A 20,449-nucleotide genomic window follows, 5' to 3' on the forward strand; every position below is an offset into this window, starting at 1 on the left:
GTGAGGCAAACAAATTTTACCATTGATGTGGGTAGGTGGGGATGGTGCACAGTATTGCTAAACCAGAAAGACTATCATGAGAAAATTTTGTCACTGCTCCGTGACGAAAATACTTATGAGCCCCTTAAACGAGACCCAGGAAGTGGCTACAGGAAGAGGGTGATAGACTGTCTGAAGCATTTAGAACAAGACAAGGCTATTGACCGGACCTCATACCTCAGGCTATACCCAGGGGAAACTACACAAAGTCTGTATGGTTTATCAAAGATACATGAACAGAATGCACCTTGAAGACCGATTGTCTGTATGATCAACTCGGTCACCTATAACATCTCTAAGTTTCTGGCTTCGACTTTCAATCCGCTGGGAGGCAGCTCTGAACACCACATCCAGAACACCTTGGATTTTTTTGAGAAGTTGAGAGATGTCATTATGGAGGCAGGTGAAACCATGGTCTCGTACGACGTTACATTTCTCTTCACTTGCATCCCAATCACGGAAGCATGTGTTTGCTTTTGGAACTGTGTCTTAATTCCAGCTACTTCACATACAAGGGTCAGCTCCACAGGCAGAAACATGGGTGTGCCATGGGTTCCCCAGTTTCACCCATTGTGGCCAATTTGTACATGGAAGAAGTGGAAAAGAGGGCTTTGTTATCCTACCCTGGAACACCACCAAGTCATTGGTTCAGGTATGTGGATGACACCTGGGTGAAAATCTAATTTAAACCGGGTCAAGTTGAACTACAAACACCACCAAGTGTGGTTCAATTTCTTACTCTTAAAACCCCAAAATTACTTTCCAAAAAATACAGAATGCTTTCTAAAACAGATGAATCAATATCACTTCCTATTGCAAAATGGGAAGCGGATTTATCAGTTAACTTAGACCAAAACTTCTGGACTCAGATTTGCTTAAAAACCTTTCATCTAATTAGAAATCCCAGTCTTCAATTAATTCAATACAAAATATTACATAGAGTGCACTATACAGGTCATAGGATGTTCAAGATGGGTTATACATCTACCAACAACTGCTCACACTGTCAAACCAATACACCGGACAATTACATCCAGGCTCTTTGGTTCTGTCCACCAGTTCAGAAGTTTTGGCGCGAGACATGTGAGGACTTGTCAAAGTGTCTGAAATGTAACATTCCAACTTCCCCTTTAGTGTGTTTGTTGGGCAGCTTAGATAATGTTACTACAGATAAGAATATAGCCCATATGGTTTTCACTGCCCTATGCATAGCCAAGAAAACAGTCCTCATGAACTGGGGAAAAAAAAAAAATCTTAATTCTAACCAATATAGAAATTATCTATTAGATTACATTAGTCTTGATACAGCCTCTGCCACCACATCAGATCAATTGCTCTGGGCTCCTTTGATTAGGTCCATCACCTAGTGGGGATGGGGGGTCATAGTTTGGTCCCACCTTCGCTGGGGTAGGGACAGGCTTAGGGCGTCAGGGGGGTTCCCCAGGAGCATCTTCCTTGGGGGGCTCAACCCGGGGTGGCAGTCATGGCCTATTAAGGACTCTGTTGGCTCTTAGGTGACGGTTTCCGTGTGGCTGCATGCAGCGGGGCTAGGGGAGGGTCCGTGCTGACGGACGTGGGTTACTGACCTGGTAGCCTGGCTGCCCCTGGGTGGGTCCCGGACCGGTGTAAGGTTCTGGAGGCACACCGTCTCTGGGCTGGGGCCCTAGCCGGGCCTCGGGTCCTGGTTGTTATGTTGCCGGGGTTGTGGGCGGGTGGGTGTATGGGGGCCCGGGCCTGGCGCAGCGTTCCGCCAGTGCATCGAGCCACCTTGGGGGCTCTTCAACTGGTGGGGGAGGTTGTTACATCTTGCAGGAGGTCTCCTCTCTTCAGGAACTGACTCTGCAGGAGGGGGGAGATACAGGAGAGGTGGAGGAAGATCTCAGCCTGGGTGTCTATTGTCTTGTGTAGTCTGGAAGATGAGTGGATGGTGGGGTGGGTGCAGTTTTCTCTGTGGTGGGGTTGGGTGGACTGTCCCGGGCTCTGTGGGGCCGGGCGGCGCTGCTGTTCTGGGCCCCGGTCCGGATGGGCCTGGGCCCCCTTTCCCTGGCGGGTTGCGGAGTATGGGGGTGCCTACTGGGTTCAGCGGGGGAGCTGGCCCCGGGAGGGGTCACTTGCCCCTCCCTTCCTTCCCTCCCCGTCTCCAGCTGCCTCCCTCTTCCCGCTCCACCACAATCACCCACACATGCAGGGCCTTGGGGTGCAGGTATGTCACCAGGGTGCAGGGGAGGCATCCCCCCTCTGTCCCCTTCTGGCTGCCTCTGCCTCAATTTTATCCCACAACTTAGACATTCACATTACTCACACTCTCATAACACATACATATAGGATCTTGGGGGTGGGCACGCTACACAGACTCCAAAAGACCATCAGGGTGTACACCTCACCCCTGGCGTCGTTGCCCACCTCTCAATTTTAAATACACGTGGACACTGAGGGCTATCAGGAGGGGCTATGCGCTTACCTGCTGCTTTCTGGCAGGTGGCTCCATGCCCTCCTGGAACACATGCATCAACATTACATATGAGAGGGCGGAGGGAGATTTGGAGTCTTCTCACACCCCCGTTCTCTACGACCTGCTGGAGCGGGGGGTCAGGAGGGGGAGTTGGCCGTCCGACTGGGGTCTGGAGTGTGGGGCCTCCCTGCTGCTGCGGAGTTGGGGCGGTCTGCTTCTCCCCACCGCAGGGAAAAGGGTAACACTACCTGGTTCTGGGTGCAGTTTCCCCCTCCAGGGGCAAGGGTACCTAGACCCGGTTCGTAGAGTACGCTTGGGGAGTGTGATTGTGTGTACAGTGTCTCTTTATGTCTGTCTCCACGTTGGTTGAGTAATTGTATATGAGAGCATGAGGGTGGGAATGGATGTTTGCATCTGTGTGTGCCTCTATGTCTGTGTCTATATGTCAGGTCGGGTATCAGACGCCACCTCTCTGGGGACATCTCAGGCCCTCTAAGGTATGGAGGCCTATCTCCCCCTACCACTTCCCCTGCCGGTGGCAGACGCCCTCAGACATCAGTGCGTTGTGGTTCTTTGTGTCCGGGGATGGGCGCCCAGGTACACACCGGGTCACTCCTTGGTGGCTGCTTGTCGGGGCCTGGAGCCTGGGGCTCGCTCGGGCCACTTCGGGGGTGGGGTGCCCTCGGCCTCTCGGCCTGGGGCTCGGTCACTCTGGCACAGCTGGCTGCCGGCAGAGCTCACGGGCACGTCACTGCAACCCCCCTTGGCTTCTGAGTGAGCCCTCATCTGGGACTCTCCTCAGCTCTTTCAGGGATAGTGGCGCAGCTGCCCCTCTGCTGGTCTTCCTTGGTCTCTTGTGTTCTGAGGGTCTGGAGTCTGGATCTCCTCCATACCTGCTTCAGGAGGACGGGGCTGTGGCCCCCCCACACCCTCTAGCAGATCATTACATGAAGGAACCTTTTAAAAACAAGCGCGTCCATGCTCACAGGTGTACACACGGGTGCTCACACACACAAACTACACCCTTTTTGGCTCCTACCTCAAAGCACACTGTGTTCTGTTGATCTTATGTGCTGCACAATAATGTTTAATATTTAGTATTTACTGTTATATTCCCATATATCATTGTGATGTTGTTTATTGTATTGCTCTCGTTTTCTTCTGCTTGTTTTATTTTTTCTTTCTCAACAGGTGATCCAGGTGATTGATATATGCATTTTTTGTCTGCTTATTTAGTTGTTTTTTTTTTTTTTTTGCCCTTTATCCCCATCCCTCTTCTCCGCTGTTTCCCCCCCCCCTCTCCTCTTCCTTTCTCCCTTTTCTTTTCCTCATTCAAGTCTGTCCCGTATCTAGCAAGTGAAAATAAATAAATAAAATAAACAATAAAAGGTGAATCAAATAGACCATTACGGCAAGGCTGGGATGGTCAATTTGGTAAAGTAAATCCGTTGGGCATCTTTCTTCGCCTTTAGACAATAATTCTGATGGCAAAAGAGCCAAACGGGACAGGCAGAAGAAAGAAAAGAAAAGAAAATGCTAACATTGGAAAAACAATGTTACATTCATAAATTCAATATTGATTTTAAGCAACCTCCAGTTGATGTAACTGAGTACTACTAATGTGAATTGTTATTTGACAGAATCGACATTTGTCCTTAGCCATCAGTTTCAGGTTTCCTTCAGTGTCGCCTACTCTGGCCCCAGAAAACAAACAACTAGGGTTGCTGGTATATCTTTGTATTTCTAAAATTTGCTCCACGGTCAGTGTGTCAGCCTGTTTTTTCTGTCAGGTGTCGCTGTGTGCAGGCAGGAATAGGACCCAAAGTGCAGGCTCACGGCAGTAGTGATGGGACGTTCTGTATCGAGGCTTCGGAGCGTGTGTCGAGTAATGGAGGGGGCGTTTCCGCGAAGCGCGTATCGAGGCTTGCTTCATTTATGGGAGGAGCTGAAAATGATGACGTCCGAAGCCTCGCTGCCCGGCTGTACCACGTGACTGGTTCATGAAGTGGTTCGAACTTTGCCGCGAGATATGACAGCGATATAAACCCCTCAGACTTCATTCAAAATGTGGGTGTTTGATGGAGAGTTGCAGTTAGTGAGAGTTAGAGACAGTTTGGAGGTTTATGAGAGTGAGGAGAGAAAGTCAGGAGAGAATGGAGCCAGCTAAGAAGAGGAGGATGTCCTCCCCTGTGTGGGAACATTTTGATTTTATTCCTCCCAACAAGGTATGTAAATTTCTACAGAAGATGTATTTTCATGATACTGATGGTGCAATACAATTTATGTTGAGCTGTCTTGACTTTTGTACAAGGTGAAGTGTTTGCTATGTGCCAGGGAGCTGGGATATAACAGCAACACCTCATCCATGCTTAGGCACTACAGAGCTTTGCATGAGAATAAGGGGGACACCGATCGTGGAGCAAGACCAGGTGAGCCATCAAATGCAATGATAATATAGGATGCAGTAATGTTACTAAATGATATAACAATATTATACAACTGTTATAAGTTACGTGTGTGATATTTATATCTGTGCTTTGTCTTTCCTCAGGAGAACAATCTCAAATAGATGAAGACCTGGTCAGCATGGTGATTGAGGACTCCCAGCCATTTAGCATTGTGGAGGACAAAGGATTCAAAAGATTTGTTAAATCATTAAATCCCAGCTATGTTCTCCCCACTAAAAAGGTCATAAAAGCAGTGAAAATTTAGTTTTTACAGAATAAAATGTGAACAGGCAGGACTGAGGCTCAAAGCCTCAGTGTGTAGCTGTCCATACCTCAACGTTACAAAAGCACAACCACTGTCCACACCCCAACCACACCTCACCTCACAGTAAATGATCATTTCCATTTTAAGCATTTCCAAATAATCATTTTCCATACTGCCAGTATAAATATACACAGTATACTGCCATCACTACAATATACATGTTTTACACACTCCTTTTGTTGTTGACATTTACAGGCTGTGTGCAAAATGCCACACTCTTCAAATTCATGCCAGCTATTATTTTTTACGTCCAGTAGGTGTCCTGCTAGAGCAAATGAAGCTTCATGAAGCTTCGCGTTGGGGTGAACCAATTGGATGAAAAGCTTCAGTGCTTCATGGGGCTTCATCTGCCCATCACTACACGGCAGGCAAAAGTGTATTTCAAAACTCAGCTTTTATTGCTGGATGGCAAAACGTAACAAAAAAATCCAAAATAAACTTACATGAGCAGGCAGACGGAACACACAGCATAAATGAGGGTAGATCACAACACGGACAGAGAGAAACACAGGGCTTAAATACACAGAGGGAGCAATCAGGGAATGGGTAACAGGAGGGAAACACAGCTGGTGCAAATCAGGCCTAACGAGACAAGGGGAAACGAAACCAGATACATTAACATCAGACATTGACTTTCAAAATAAAACAGGAAACATAACACAAACTGAACTAAAGACACAGACTCACACGCAGGCACTGCAACAGAGGAAACAGAGATGTGGGACCAGGACAGACACAGACACTGACTGGACACGGGGATGTCGCAGACAGGGGAGACAGCAACTAAGGATTACACAGAGACAAACCATAAGATATAACTCTAACAAAGAAACCAAAGCATAGAAATGATAAATAATATATAAACTCAAAACCCTGGGTCAACGACCCAGGCATCCTAACATTTTCAGGTATTTGGGGCAATCTGAGATGAAATATCTTAAAAAAAACTTAAAGTCCAGTTGCAGACTACCATGACCTGGATGACTGAGAACCTGCATAGACTTAACATAAGAATGTTTGTCATTTTCTCTGTCATGTGCTTTGTCTTCCTTTCATTTTCTTTGGTTTGCATTCATTCGAAATTACATTTTGTTCATTTCATCCCAAACATTTACAAACTCTTTTAAACTGTTCACGTTCATTAAGTTTTTCTTGGTTTGGTTATTTTCACTACTGATAAGCAGAGATGGGCAGTAACTGTAATCTGATTACTTTTTTCAAGTAACGAGTAAAGTAAGGGATTACTATTGCAAAAACGGTAACTAGATTACTGTTACTTTCCCGTAGGAACGCTGTGTTACTGCGTTACTAAAACCGTGATTTTTTTTTTTGCGAGAATGTATCATGACAGTGACGTAAGCGAGTGCGACGTTTGTGACAACAGCTGTGTGCAGATCAACAATGTTGTGATATTTTGATACCATGGTAGCATTTACAGGATATTGTTTTATTGTGATATTATACAGAAAAGAGTTACTCAATAAGGCCCATTTACTAGTTGTTTTTCTCTTTCTCTCTGACCCAAGAATTGATGTGTAAGAATCACAGGCTGGTACCCCAAGGTCGAAAATACCACAGAGACGAGACCACTTCCTTACTCCCATCCTCCCTTCCTTATCTTTTAGAAAAGAGCTTGTTAAAAAGCCAGGTGGTTTGTTTCAGAATTCACTAATGAAAGAACTCTGTATTCTATGTCTAGGAGTGTATTTTGCTGGGATGATCATAAATTGTAACTGAAGAGATAAACTACACAAAGGATACTTCTTTGCTCACAAGGCAGGAAGACGTTTCCTTATTTGGTCTGTACCGGTTTGAACTGAGAACCTGCTGACACACGAACCTTTTTTTCCTCTATATAAGCTGTTTTGTACTAAATAAACCTTTGAGTTGGTTTGGGAAGGCAACCTGAAGCAGTCTGTGTTTCCTTGTTCTCCCAAGCTACTCCCGGCGCTGTAACTAACCCAGCTGAACGGCATACTTGAGTGTTACTTTGAATAATTAGGAGTCTTATAAGGAAAGGACAAAACTCTGCTTATCGGTGCTCACGCCTTGGAGGGAAACCGGGACGGAGATTTTCTCTTCAAACAATGGATCATATATCGAGTGCGGAGAGAGTATGAACGTGCAGCGTTTAAAGCGTGGAAGTACTGACCTTACTTTGAGTTTGATTCCATAAAAAGTGACAAAAACATTAGTGTCCGTTGTGCGTGGGAAGAAAACTTCTTTTTACAGCGAAAAAACCCCCCTAAACTTCCAACAAGCACCGAGTAGCTACGACGTAATGGGAAACTCACAGAGAAACTCGTGGATTCTTCCACTGACCGCGGCACACCTGCACCAGGGTAAACCTCCGCCTACCCTACTCCTGCTTTACAGGTGAAAATAGAGTAAAAGGACCCCTAGTCTTTGACTTTATTTATTTTCTGCTGTGTTTTACTTGCATCTATTTGAAAGACTGAGTGTAAACACAAAAAAAAAAATATTTTATGTGCTGGAATGTGCAGAAAATAGGTTTAAATGTTAAACAAATTTCTTCCAGTCAGAGAAACAAGTTTTAAAAAGAGACTTTTCCATTTGATTACATTTTGTATGATGGATTATGTAGAAAAAGTAGAATTGGGCTGAAAGATCTATCGCTTTATCACCTCTTCAGGTTGTAAATCGTGTTTTTAAAAAGTAACTAAGTAACTAAGTAATTAATTACTTTTGAAAATAAGTAATCAGTAAAGTAACGGGATTACTTTTTTGGGGAGGTAATCAGTAATTAGTTACTGATTACTTTTTTCAAGTAACTTGACCAACACTGCTGATAAAAGCACTGGGCTATCCAAACCATTGAATTCATCATATGGCACTGTAATGCCAAAGTATCTGTGGGCGAGATGTGCAACCCCAACGAATGTGTGTAAATTTTAGAATGTACTTGGGTGCAGAAAAACTCTATATATAACTGTGCCATAGCCTTCAATAGTTTGGGCCTTGGTGACTGCTAAAAGCATACAGATACAAGTATTCAAGTATTCAATTAGAATAATCAGTGGCAAGTCACTAAATAGACAATAGCACTGTTACAGAATAGCACTACCCCCTCGGTGGACTGGTGCTGAAAACACCTGTGATATGATTGAGCTTCACATAATTTATTAATATTTACTAAGGTGTTAGTAAAACATTATCTCAAATGAATTCCAACATGTTTCATGTGTTTAATTACATGAAACATGTTCTTATGATTTTAAACTAAATTCTGTTCTCATAATAGTAGTTCCCACAGCCTTAGCTGGGAATTTTATTACTATGACATCAACAACTCTGCTGACTAATACATATTTGAAGCTATATGGAGGTAAGCTTGTAGCATTAATTATGATGTCAAATAATCTCCCTAACTGGATGAATGTGTGCTGCCAGGACAGCTCACCTGTTAATCAGCACGTGCCAAGTCACGTGTTGCTGCACATGTTACATCAAGGTTTTGTTTGTAATTAAAAGTGACACTGAGACGGTCAGATTGGAAAGGAGGTTTGCACACCAGTGTGTATGCCAAGTGCTGCGTGCGTCACTAAACATGACACTGTTGGACAATGAAGGGAAGAGAACCAGAGGAGGAAACTGAACCTGTGATTAGCAGGAAGGACAGGAAAGTGACTGATAGCACCCAGTAACTAACTTTTAACTGAACTAGTGTAGGTTTTTCCATTTTCCTTGGAATACCTTTTTAGTTTTGTGCGCAAAGTCTTTGGGCCAAACATGAGCTGCATTCCTGCCTCACATAGGTAAGTTACAAGATTTAAATACTCTTACCTTCCACCTACCCACTTTCTAAAGGTTTGAGGATATGAATTGTGTGTTATGGTCTTTACCTTAATGATAATAGAAAATGCCTTGTGGTGACTGCAGTCTGAACTGGCAACAAATGAAGTAATTAATTATTTAATAAATGTGTGGAATAGAGCTGTGTTGAACTACACAGTGACTATACTAAATATTGCTGACCAGTATTTCAAAAGACCTAAATGAATGGCAATGCATATACAGAAACCTATTGTATGTTTATTTATATGTAATATGCCATAAAAGTCTTTATGAGTAGGTCTGGTCTTTCTGTTACAAATATATTAATTACAGCACATATATTTGAAAACTAGTAGTAGTGAAAACAAATGTTCTTGTACCCTTCCCCCCTCCATGGGGTTGAGGCATTAATCAAGCTTGTACTTAGTAATTAGCTGCAGATTAACTCAGCAGGAGAAGCTGTCTCCCTCCGTATACCTACAGTATACCATATAACACTTGACATTTTTCTCTACTGCAAAAACCCTGTAAATCATTCCTCAGTCCACTGCTTCCTGTAAACTTGAACTAAGCTGGACATTCCTAGAACCCTGTTGGAAATCTCTAGACTTTGAGAGTGTGAGGTCTCTGATAGTTAACATGCAGATTTCATCCTTACGCATTTCAGTCCAGTCTACTAATGCCCATCAGCACCTTGTATAAACACTACAGTTTCATAAATGTGTCATGTATATCTTATCTTTGATTTTTATACCTTGAGTTAGATATTCTTTCAAATCCAATTTAGAAATTTTGAACCCTATGTCGCCAAAGTGTTTCAAAAATATTTGTGACAGGATTAAAGAAATGATGGAATGTCTCACATCCAATGAGGCTACGCATGTAGGAATAAAAACCATATCTCAGAGAGGCACACTCTGGAAAGTAATTCATTTCCATTCAGTTTTATTTATAGAGTGCTAAATCACAGAAAAAGTTGCCTCAAGGTGCTTTATACTGTAAGGTAAAGACCCTACAATACTATGAAGAAAACCCCAACGACTCCCTGCTTGGTCCGCCTTTGGGCAAGGACTTGGCAACAGTGCGAAGGAAAAGCCATTTAACAGCAAGAAGTCCAGGCTCAGGAAGAGGCAGTCATCTGCCTCAAGCAGTTGGGGGTGAGGGGAGGAAGACAGGAAAACAGACACATTATGGAAGAGAACCAGAGATTATTAATAACTAATGATTAAATGCAGAGTGATGTATAAACACAAAGAGTAAACAGATGTGAGCAAAGAAGGAACACTCCAGCAGCCTAGGTTTTCTCTAACTGAGGGTTCAGGGTAACCCGATCAAGCCCTATCCACGAAGAGTGTTTCACCACTGCGGAGGCTGTGTCCTGCGCAAAATGTGAGGATGGCATTCAGATGACCAACACCAAATCTTTATCAAGTGAACGGGAACTGAGGAGATTACTAGAAGCCAAATACAGAGTGTGTTGCTAAAAGAAGTAAAACAATGGCAATCACACCCCTGGCTTACATCTTGTGTGTGTGTGTGTTTGTGTGTGTACGTGTGTGTGTGTGTGTGTAGTATGAACACCATTCTCACTCAAGTTGAATCTCAGATGGAGGAGTGTCCAGTTCAGAGGAGAGGAAGCAAAGCCTATCAGGTAGGTTTTTTATTCAGTTCAGTTTTATTTTTATAGTGCCAGTTCACAAAAACAGTTACCTTAACCTCCTAGGACTTGGCGTCTACATATGTGGACATCACATTTTAGGTTATTTAGACCAAAATACTCAATTTTGCTCTACATGGGCCTGATATCCACTTATGAGGACAATATACTGCTACTGTTCTATCAAAATTTTAAACGAATATCCTCATATGTGGCTCTCAATTTTCTTAAAAGCAAAGATGAGTAAAAATAAAATCTGGTAATTCTTTGTTTTTACATTCATCGGGCCCCAATAAGCCCAAATATCAAAGAGAAATTAAAAATGCATGCTGTCTATGGGTAACCCTGTTAAGAGATCTAAGGTTTTTACTCACTTGAAACGTCTAAATTCTGACATAGCATTTTTACAGGAGACTCATCTTCGCATTAAGGATCATTATAGGTTATATTGCCCTTGGGTAGGTCAGGTCTTTCACTCAAATTTTAATTCGAAAGCTAGAGGAGTGGCCATTCTCATTAATAAGAAAGTTCAATTCTCTTCGACCGATGTTATTGCTGATGGGAATGGTAGATACATCATTGTTGCTGGTACCCTAATGCAGAAAAAGGTTTTGTTGGTAAATGTATATGCCCCGAATTTTGATGATGCTGAATTTGCTAATAGATTGCTGAGTAACATCCCCTTTCTGAATACACATTTGCTGATCCTTGGTGGTGATCTGAATTGTGTTTTTGATCCAATTTTGGATCGATCTAGTCCTCGTAATTTGACTCCATCATCTATGTCTAAAACATTCTCAGATTTTATGAAACAGAATGATCTTGTTGATCCATGGAGATTTCGCAACCCTTCAATCAAAAAATTTTCGTTTTTCTCTCAGGTCCACCAGTCTTATTCCAGGATTGATTATTTTTTCATTGACAGAACTCTTAATTCATGTGTTAATTCTTCCGACTATTCTGGTATTGTAATATCTGATCATTCTCCTCTGCTATTGGATGTTCAGCTTTCTAACCAAAAACGTAGTCCTCCACTTTGGAGATTTAACTCTCTCCTTCTGGCGGATAAAGAATTTTGTGAATTTATTTCAGGCTCTATTGAGGAGTTCTTGTCCTTCAATCAGGATGATTCTGTTTCATATTCTCTGCTATGGGAGACTCTTAAATGCTACCTGAGAGGTCAAATTATTTCTTACTCTGTCCGTGCTAATAAAAAGATTAATGCCAGGCTTAAAGAACTTATAGCTGCAATTAGTAACCTTGATCAATGTTATACACTGAACCCTTCTCCAGAATTACTGAAGCAGCACCTTGATTTGCAAGCAGAATTTGATCTTATGTCAACCAAAGAGGCTGAGCACTTATTACTACGCAGTCGTGGCTCATATTACGAATATGGTGACAAGGCTAGTCGCTTGTTGGCACATCAGTTACGACGTCAGGCCTCCTCGCGTGTGATACCCAGTATTAAACACTCTTATGACAATATTACTACAGATCCCTTGGAAATTAATTCTACCTTTAAAACATTTTACTCTTTGTTGTACAGGTCCGAATTTCCCACGGATAAAGCTAAAATGAATGCATTTCTTCATAATCTTTCAAACCCTGTTATTGGTGCTAATGATGCGGGGCAATTGGACTCCCCATTATCTGTTGAAGAAGTATTAAAAGCTATTACAGTTATGCAGTCTAATAAAGCCCCGGGCCCGGATGGGTTTCCAATTGAATTTTATAAAACATTTATTGGTAAATTGGCACCATTGCTTTTGTCTGTGTTTAACGAATCCTTGGAAACGGGTTCATTACCGCCTACTTTCACACAAGCAACCATAGCGCTCCTTCTCAAAAATGACAAGGACCCAACCTCCTGTGGTTCCTACAGGCCATTATCTCTGCTTAATGCCGATGCAAAGGTATTGGCTAAAGTAATTGCATCTCGCCTTGAGGATGTGCTTCCTCGAAGTATATCTGAAGAGCAGAATGGCTTTATAAAGGGACGGCAATTGTTTTTTAATACCCGTACACTCTTTAATGTTATTTACTCAAAGCGTCTATCTGAACTTCCTGAACTTGTGATTTCTTTAGATGCTGAAAAGGCTTTCAATAGGGTGGAGTTGTTACGGCCGGGACCGTTTCAGACGAGTGACAGGACTCAAACGCAAGACGCCGAACAGCTCGAAAATATATTTTAAGAATAATGTTTAATGTGCACACAAAATATTCATAAACAAAAGGTGAGCGTAGACGTTAACTAAATAATGATCTGGTCCGGGTCCGGGGATTGGACTGGAAAGCAAGTCACAAAAGGTCCAGGAAAAGGTCGGGGTCACTGTAACAGAATGCAAATGTTCAAAACATAGATAAGGAGGCATATGAATATGTTGTTTGGCTCAAAATCCTCCTTCGTACTGTGTACTTGCCAACGGAGGTCGGAGATGACATAGAGGGGGAGTAATCCGGGTGTGTAAATCCAAAAACTCCTGGCGTGGAGGCAGAGAGGCAGGTAGGTAGTTTTGGTGGTAGCCTGAGGGACTGCCAGAAGGTCCAGCATCCAAGTAGAAGCTCTTCGCCAGGGGTTTAACAGTTAGGTGTAGCTGAAAAAGGGAGGCGCACAAAAAACAAACATACAGTGAAGCAAAGGTGATTCACAAAAAAACACGTAAGGAAATTATGGTGGTGGCCTGCACTGACTGATGTTTAGCAGAGAATCTGGCGAAGAGAGATTGAGAACGCTGGCCTTATGAGTCCCCCGGCTAATTACCCACAGATGTCAACGATCAGCAAAAACACTGAGGCCCCTCCCAGGGGTGGAGACGCCGGCTCGGAGGGAGACACACTGGCACACACCCGGACCATGACAGGAGTGGGAGTACTTGTTTGCAGTTTTAGAGAAATTTGGTTTTGGTGATAAATTTATTTCCTGGATTCGGCTTCTTTATTCATCCCCTAAAGCCAGTGCTCATACTAATGATGTTTACTCTGATTATTTTGCGCTGGGTCGTGGTTGTCGTCAAGGTTGCCCTTTGTCTGCCTTACTCTTTGCCATTGCCATCGAGCCTCTGTCTATTACATTGAGATCTTCTTCTGTATTCAGGGGAATCATCCGTAATGGAATTACACATAAAGTATCATTGTATGCGGATGACTTGTTATTATATATGACTGACCCTGCATGCTCCATCCCTGCTGTTTTAAGTATTCTGGAGAACTTCAGTTCGTTTTCAGGTTATAAATTAAATTTGGGGAAAAGTGAGTGTTTTCCTGTTAATACGGCAGCACGACAACTTCAACAGTCCGATCTACCCTTTCGTCTCAGTCCATCTGGGTTTAAGTACTTAGGGATTAACGTGATTCGCTCTCTAGCTGGCCTTAAATCAGAAAATTTGTCTCCTCTTATATCAAGGATCGCATCTGATATTCAAAGATGGGGTAATCTCCCCCTTTCTTTAATCGGTAAGATTAATGTTGTTAAAATGAACATCTTACCAAAATTGTTATTTTTATTTCAGTCAATTCCCTTATTTTTGCCGAAAATTTTTTTTGTTTCACTGGACAAGATTATTGGTTCTTTCATTTGGGGAGGGAAGCCACCTAGGGTCTCTAAAACTTTGCTGCAGCGATGCAGATTTAGTGGAGGACTTGCATTACCTAATTTTTTAGTCTACTACTGGGGCGCTCACATCCATAAACTTTGCTACTGGCTAAAATCTTCTGGTTCCTCGTGGTGTAAATTGGAGCTGTCATCATGTAAGGGCTCTTCTTTACCGGCTTTGCTCTATTCCTCTTTACCCGTAAGACCCTCTCTGTACACTGATAATCAGGTGGTTCTTAACACAGTCAAAATCTGGTTTCAGTTTAGACGTCACTTTAATTTTGTAATGCCGTCTTCCTCGGGTCCTCTAAGCGACAACCATTTGTTTCCCCCTTCACTTTTGGACTCGACATTTTCAGTGTGGTGTGACAAGGGTATAAAACAGTTCAAACATTTATATGTGGATGGTGTTTTCGATAGTTTTCCCAACTTGTCTTCTCGTTATAATCTCCCTATGACCCATTTGTTTCGCTATTTTCAAATTCGAAATTTTGTTGCCAAGTGTTTTCCAAATTTCCCCTCTTTGCCTCCAGAACAGCAGTGGGAAACTACGTTATCATTTATTCCTCATCACAGAGGAACCATTTTGAAACTCTATGATGCTATCCTGTCTTTTAGTAACCACTCTAATGTTAAGCTTAAGTGTACATGGGAAGGAGAACTGGGAATTCGAATACATGAGGAGTCTTGGGAACAGGCTATAGCGAGGGTACGATCTTCCACCTCCTGTGCTCGTCTTGGACTTATTCAATTTAAGGTCATACACAGGGTGCATTTCTCTAAGTCTAGACTTTCTGAATTGTATCCAGAAGTGGAAAATAAATGTGATAAATGCCACGGTTCTCCTTGTCACCTTAGCCACATGTTTTTTCTGTGTCCTGAGCTGGAAGGTTTCTGGACAGGGTATTTTGCTATTATGTCAACTGTTCTTGGGGTAACTCTTCATCCTTGTCCTCTGATTGCTGTATTTGGGATTCCTGTTCGTTGTGTTTTTTTTTTCATATATATATATTTATGTATATTTACTTAGGAAAATGAAGAAAGGTTGATTGTATTTTGGTAACTGCAAGTGCTGTTGTTTTCTTTTTTCAATAAAAATATTTTCCAAAAAAAAATGCATGCTGTGGAAGAGTTCGGGTCTTAGGAGGTTAAGGCACATTAACATTCAACACAAGCACAAGCAGAGAAAATCCCAACAATCATATGAACCGCTGTAAACAAGCACTTTGGCAACAGTGGGAAGGAAAAACTCCCTCGTAACAAGAAGAAACCTCCTGCACAACCAGGCTCAGGGAGGGGCGGCTAACTGCCTCAACTGGCTGGGAGTGAGGGGAGGAAGATGGGACAAAGGACACCCTGTTGAAAAGAGCAGATTAATAATAATTAATGGTTAAATGCAGAGTGGTGTATAAACACATGAGTGGAGAAGAAACAGCAGCTTATTGCAGGACTCAGGACTCACCTGATCCAGCCCTAACTATATACTTTGCCAAAGAGGAACATTTTAGGCTGGATCTAATGACAGTTTTTACAGTTAACACCACCACATGAGATGTAATTAAAGCCCAGACTTTCATTTTAATTCAGTGGGTTTAACAAAAGTAAACCATTTAACAGTTACAGCCATTTATGTCACTGTGCCTGATGAAACACACGTTGAGCAGTCGCTCACTGATATTGCTATCACATGTAATGAAACCTTCTTCAAAGTCATTTAGGTCTGTTTCTCTCTTTATTTTGTTTCAAAATTTCAACTTTTCAGAATATCAGCCGTGTAATTGATGCTGCAGAGCTTGTCTGAGTAGCATCTTCACTGTGGTTTTCATTTCATTCCTTTTTATAATAATAATAATAATAATTCTGTTAATTTGTAACCAGTTGGCATTTATTTCAGTACCTGAAAAAACTAAGGAGGCTGAGAACATCATCTACTGAAATAAGATTGTATTATTTATGAGCACATGACTTTCAGTCCTTACAGTTACTTATTTTCAATTTACATTTTTTAAGAGCATTATGAATTTGTTCCCTGACCAGATCTTCCCTGAAGCCAACATGAATGAAGAGTCAGATTATCCCGAAGACTTTGTTTATAGGAGGGAGCGTCTTCCCTCTATTGTTGTGGAGCCCACAGACCACAGTGAACAGGAGAGTGGGGAGCTGCGCTGGCCTTTGGGATGTCCAGTGGGTAGCAATGTGGAGGAAGAACTTGATGACAACAGAAGTGCTGATCACATGACAGAGAGCTCTGTGGATGGACAGCAGCAGGAGGACAAGGAAGAAAGGTAAAGAGCAGATAATTATAATTTCCAGCACTGAGTCTGGGTCCTGGGAACAGCCATGGAAGCAGAGGAATCTGCTCCCTGAGAAATCAAGGCACTTCATACAACTTGCCTCTTTAACCCAAGCACTTTTTTCACAAGTGCTTACTATCTAGCATTTATCCTCTATTGCAGTGGTTCCCAAACGGTTTTTGCTAGGCCCCTCTTTGTTTTACAAGAAAATCCCACTGCAGTTTATTTCACACCTTTTGTAAACAATGAAACTAATAAATGTAAACTGCAACAAATTACAGGTTGGAGTAAAATAAACTACTACCTCTTTTAAATAACAGAAAAACAAACCATCTTTATGGTGTCATTATTTTGCATGTGGTTGTTTTTTTTTTTACCGTGTACTAACATTCAACACTGCTATCAATTGATGCAATAGATATTTTTCAAAAAATGCCTCTCTGTGCAAAACAACTGTTGGAATCTGTTGGTCCATGATGTGGACAGCCCAGCGTGTGCTCCCGACGCAGGGGAAACAAATTCTGCCAGGGATACCTACCGTGGCACCAACGTTGTGCAGGTGAAGCCAAAAGCAAGATATCCTTCATCATATTTTCCAGTCTTTGGCTTGGAAAGAAGTTGGTTTGGAAGTGTATTTGGCGATGCTTCATCTTCCGCTTTGCCCCGTCTCTTATGGAAGCAATGCCCAAGCATTCTTTTTTTTGTTCATACCACGCCGCCCTTGCAATGGCTGTGCTCCCAGACTTTGGGAACCACTGCTCTAATGGATGCACTGTAGAGCAGCTTGGGGTTAGTATCTTGTCCAAGGATATTTGACATGCAGATTGGGGCAGCCAGGAATCAAACCACCAGCATTCTAACTAGTAGATGACTGCCTCTAACTCCTGACGTAAAGCCACCCCAAACAACAACCACTCTCTGAAAAAGGGAGGTGCTCTCACTTGGTGTTGGCTCTCTCTGTGCTGCAGCATTTTGGATACAACTACAGGCTTTTCACAGTTTTTACGACAACCTGATAATAATGTATGTTGTTGTTGTTCTTTCCTTTTTAATCACTGAGATAGAATTTAAGAGATAATGCGCAAATGGAAGAAAGCAAATATTTGTTTAATATGCATATTTAGGGACATTTATTAGTCAAGAACAACTTTCCTCACAGTCTGGTTAGACACCCTGTTTATAAGATTTTTAAGGTGAACTACAATCATTTTAGTTTTATCTCACTTTAGAAGCAGAAAGTTAGCGGCCATACAGGTCTTTATGTCTTTAAGACATTCCTGCAGTTTAACTCATTGGTGTGTGTTATCTGGCTTCATGGACAGATAGAGCTGGGTGTCATCTGCATAGCAGTGTAAATGTATGCTATGTCTTCTAATGATACTGCCTAAGGGAAGCATGTATAATGTAAACAGAATTGGTCCTAGCACTGAACCCTGTGGAACTCCATAATTAACCTCAGTGTGTGAAGAGGACTCTCCATTTACATGCACAAACTGGAGTCTATTAGATAGATATGATACAAACCACTGCAGCGCAGTACCTGTAATACCTACAGCATGTTCTAATCGCTCTAATAGGATATTATGGTCGACAGTATCCAACGCTGCACTGAGGTCTAGCAGGACAAGCACAGAGATGAGTCCACTGTCAGAGGCCATAAGAAGATCATTTGTAACCTTCACTAAAGCTGTTTCTGTGCTGTGATGAGCTCTGAAACCTGACTGAAACTCTTCAAATAAACCTCTGCAGATGATCTGTTAGCTGTTTGACAACTACTCTTTCAAGGATTTTTGATATGAAAGGAAGGTTGGAGATTGGCCTATAATTAGCTAAGACTGCTGGGTCTAGAGATGCTTTTTGAGTAAAGGTTTAACTACAGCCAGCTTGAAGGCCTGTGGTACATAGCCGATTATTAGAGATAGGTTGATCAGATTTAATATTGAAGCATTAACTAATGGCAGGACTTCTTTGAGCAGTTTTGTAGGAATGGGGTCTAAAAGACACGTTGATGGTTTGGAGGAAGTAATTATTGAAGTTAACTCAGAAAGATCAATTGGAGAAAAAGAGTCTAAATAAATGTAACTAGTGTTAGCTGTAAATAGCTATAGGTCTGTGGGATGGTTATGAATATTTTTCTCTGATGGTTAAAATTGTATTTGTGAAGAAATTAATGAAATCATTACTAATTAAGGTTAAATGAATAAATGATGAATTGTAAAATTTCCTAGGTTTACGGAGAGCTGCTTTAAAAAACAAAACAAAAAAACAAAACAAAAAAAAAACCAACAACAGAGCAATAAACTAATTTCCAAGGCTATGAATGAATGTGAAGATTTTTAGTTCCTGTATCAAGTCAGTTAACCATTACCAATTTTTATTTCGTAGCTCAGTTGCCAGGAAGTCTTCTATTGGCCCATCCCAGACTCAACTGTCTCTCATCCGGCTAACTCCGCCCACCTCCCCCACCACCCCTGATGCTGCCCCACCCTGCCTGAGGAACTGAAGCAGTACAAGCATTAAAATATACTGTGTGTAACGTTTTTCATGGATATTCATTATTAAAGTATATGCTGTTACAGCGAGTCCTTTACTACTAAAAAATAAAATAATTTGCATTGCCAGGTCATTATGGATGATTACGGTATAATAATAATAATGGGGTTTTTTTTGGTTTATGTTTTTACATGTATCCATAAGCTCGACATTTATGGCAGGAAGTGCGCTGACTAAATCCTGTGCTGACAAATGATGGTAATCATAAAGTCAAGTCCACCTTTTAAATTCACAAATTTAAATTGAAGGTTTATGACAAATTATTTTAAGACTTTCAGATGCTAAACATTTACCTAAAAGATACAGAGATATTTTCCCTTTAACTTTTCTGGCTGTGTGCAATGACAGTTTAACAAGTCAAGTTCATATCCACTAGTCTCATCCTAGAGTTTTAACTTTTACCCCCTCGCTACAGAGCCGAGCAGGTTACTGCACTTGCCATGTTATTATAGTAGCTGTCCTCTAGAGGGAAGCACAGGAACACACATAACTGGTATCTTTTCATGGGACAGCACTGAAGATATGACTTTGATGCGATGTAAAGTAGTCGGTGTACAGCTTGTATAGCAGTGTCTTGATGCATGCTCAGTCATTCAGGTAAGTAAATCCCAAAAAGTTGATTCTGTTCATCTGCAGGTTTCCAACCTTATAAACAGGACATTTGCACAATGACTGAAACCAGCACCACTGAATGAACAATGGGCTGGGAGGTCAGTTTATGATCATTAATATGCAAACTGTCATGACCATTGATCAACAACCACTGATCAAAGCCCACTGACTTAATTTAATTATTTAATCTTGTAGTAAATTAAGTTATGAAATTGTGTTTAATATTTTTATATATACTCTGTTACCTTAGTGCAATCAAAAAGATCGACCCTCTGTGAAAGGGTCCTCTCTCTCTCTCTCTCTGGTTGTGTTACAATAGCAAGCAAACTGTACTGCTGAGGGGCTTTATTGAATGGACCCCAGCTCCTGTCTCTTGTTGTCAAATTCTCAAGCGAAACAAGGACAAGGACAACCAACCACTGACCACCAAGTAGGTTGGTTCAGATATTTCATGATGATTTCCTGCTGCCATTACCAGTGCCTTAATAATTTTTTTTTTTTTTTTAATTTTTAGATGTAGGGGAGAGGTGGATTGAAATAACTTTCATGAACAAATGAATGGCCTTTCATGGCGAAACCAGATGAGGTTTGACTCCATCAAATAAATACTTCAAATGAGGGGAGAGAAAACAAGGGAAGTCAAACTAAAAACCAGACATGCAGAGCAGCAATCACCTGAA

At 41.8% G+C, this 20,449-nt stretch overlaps 1 protein-coding gene across 1 annotated transcript; it reads left to right on the plus strand.

Annotated features, from left to right (window-relative positions):
* The first annotated feature begins 8,792 nt into the window (after nucleotides 1–8,792).
* On the plus strand, nucleotides 8,793–19,180 carry LOC143420739 (uncharacterized). Its single transcript, XM_076888849.1, has 4 exons — nucleotides 8,793–9,039; nucleotides 10,631–10,709; nucleotides 16,348–16,595; nucleotides 18,990–19,180. Exons 1-4 carry the CDS (start codon nucleotides 9,014–9,016, stop codon nucleotides 19,105–19,107), a joined length of 471 nt encoding a protein of 156 aa, XP_076744964.1. The 5' UTR covers nucleotides 8,793–9,013; the 3' UTR covers nucleotides 19,108–19,180.
* The last annotated feature ends 1,269 nt before the right edge of the window (nucleotides 19,181–20,449 follow it).

Source organism: Maylandia zebra, linkage group LG10 (genome assembly GCF_041146795.1).
Source record: "Maylandia zebra isolate NMK-2024a linkage group LG10, Mzebra_GT3a, whole genome shotgun sequence".
NCBI lineage: Eukaryota > Metazoa > Chordata > Actinopteri > Cichliformes > Cichlidae > Maylandia > Maylandia zebra.

Coding starts and splice junctions, on each gene's coding strand:
- LOC143420739 (XM_076888849.1), top strand. CDS start 9,014: ATGAGCTGCATTCCTGCCTCACATAG. Junction 9,040..10,630: donor TGCATTCCTGCCTCACATAG/GTAAGTTACAAG, acceptor GTGTGTGTGTAG/TATGAACACCATTCTCACTC. Junction 10,710..16,347: donor GAGGAAGCAAAGCCTATCAG/GTAGGTTTTTTA, acceptor TTCCCTGACCAG/ATCTTCCCTGAAGCCAACAT.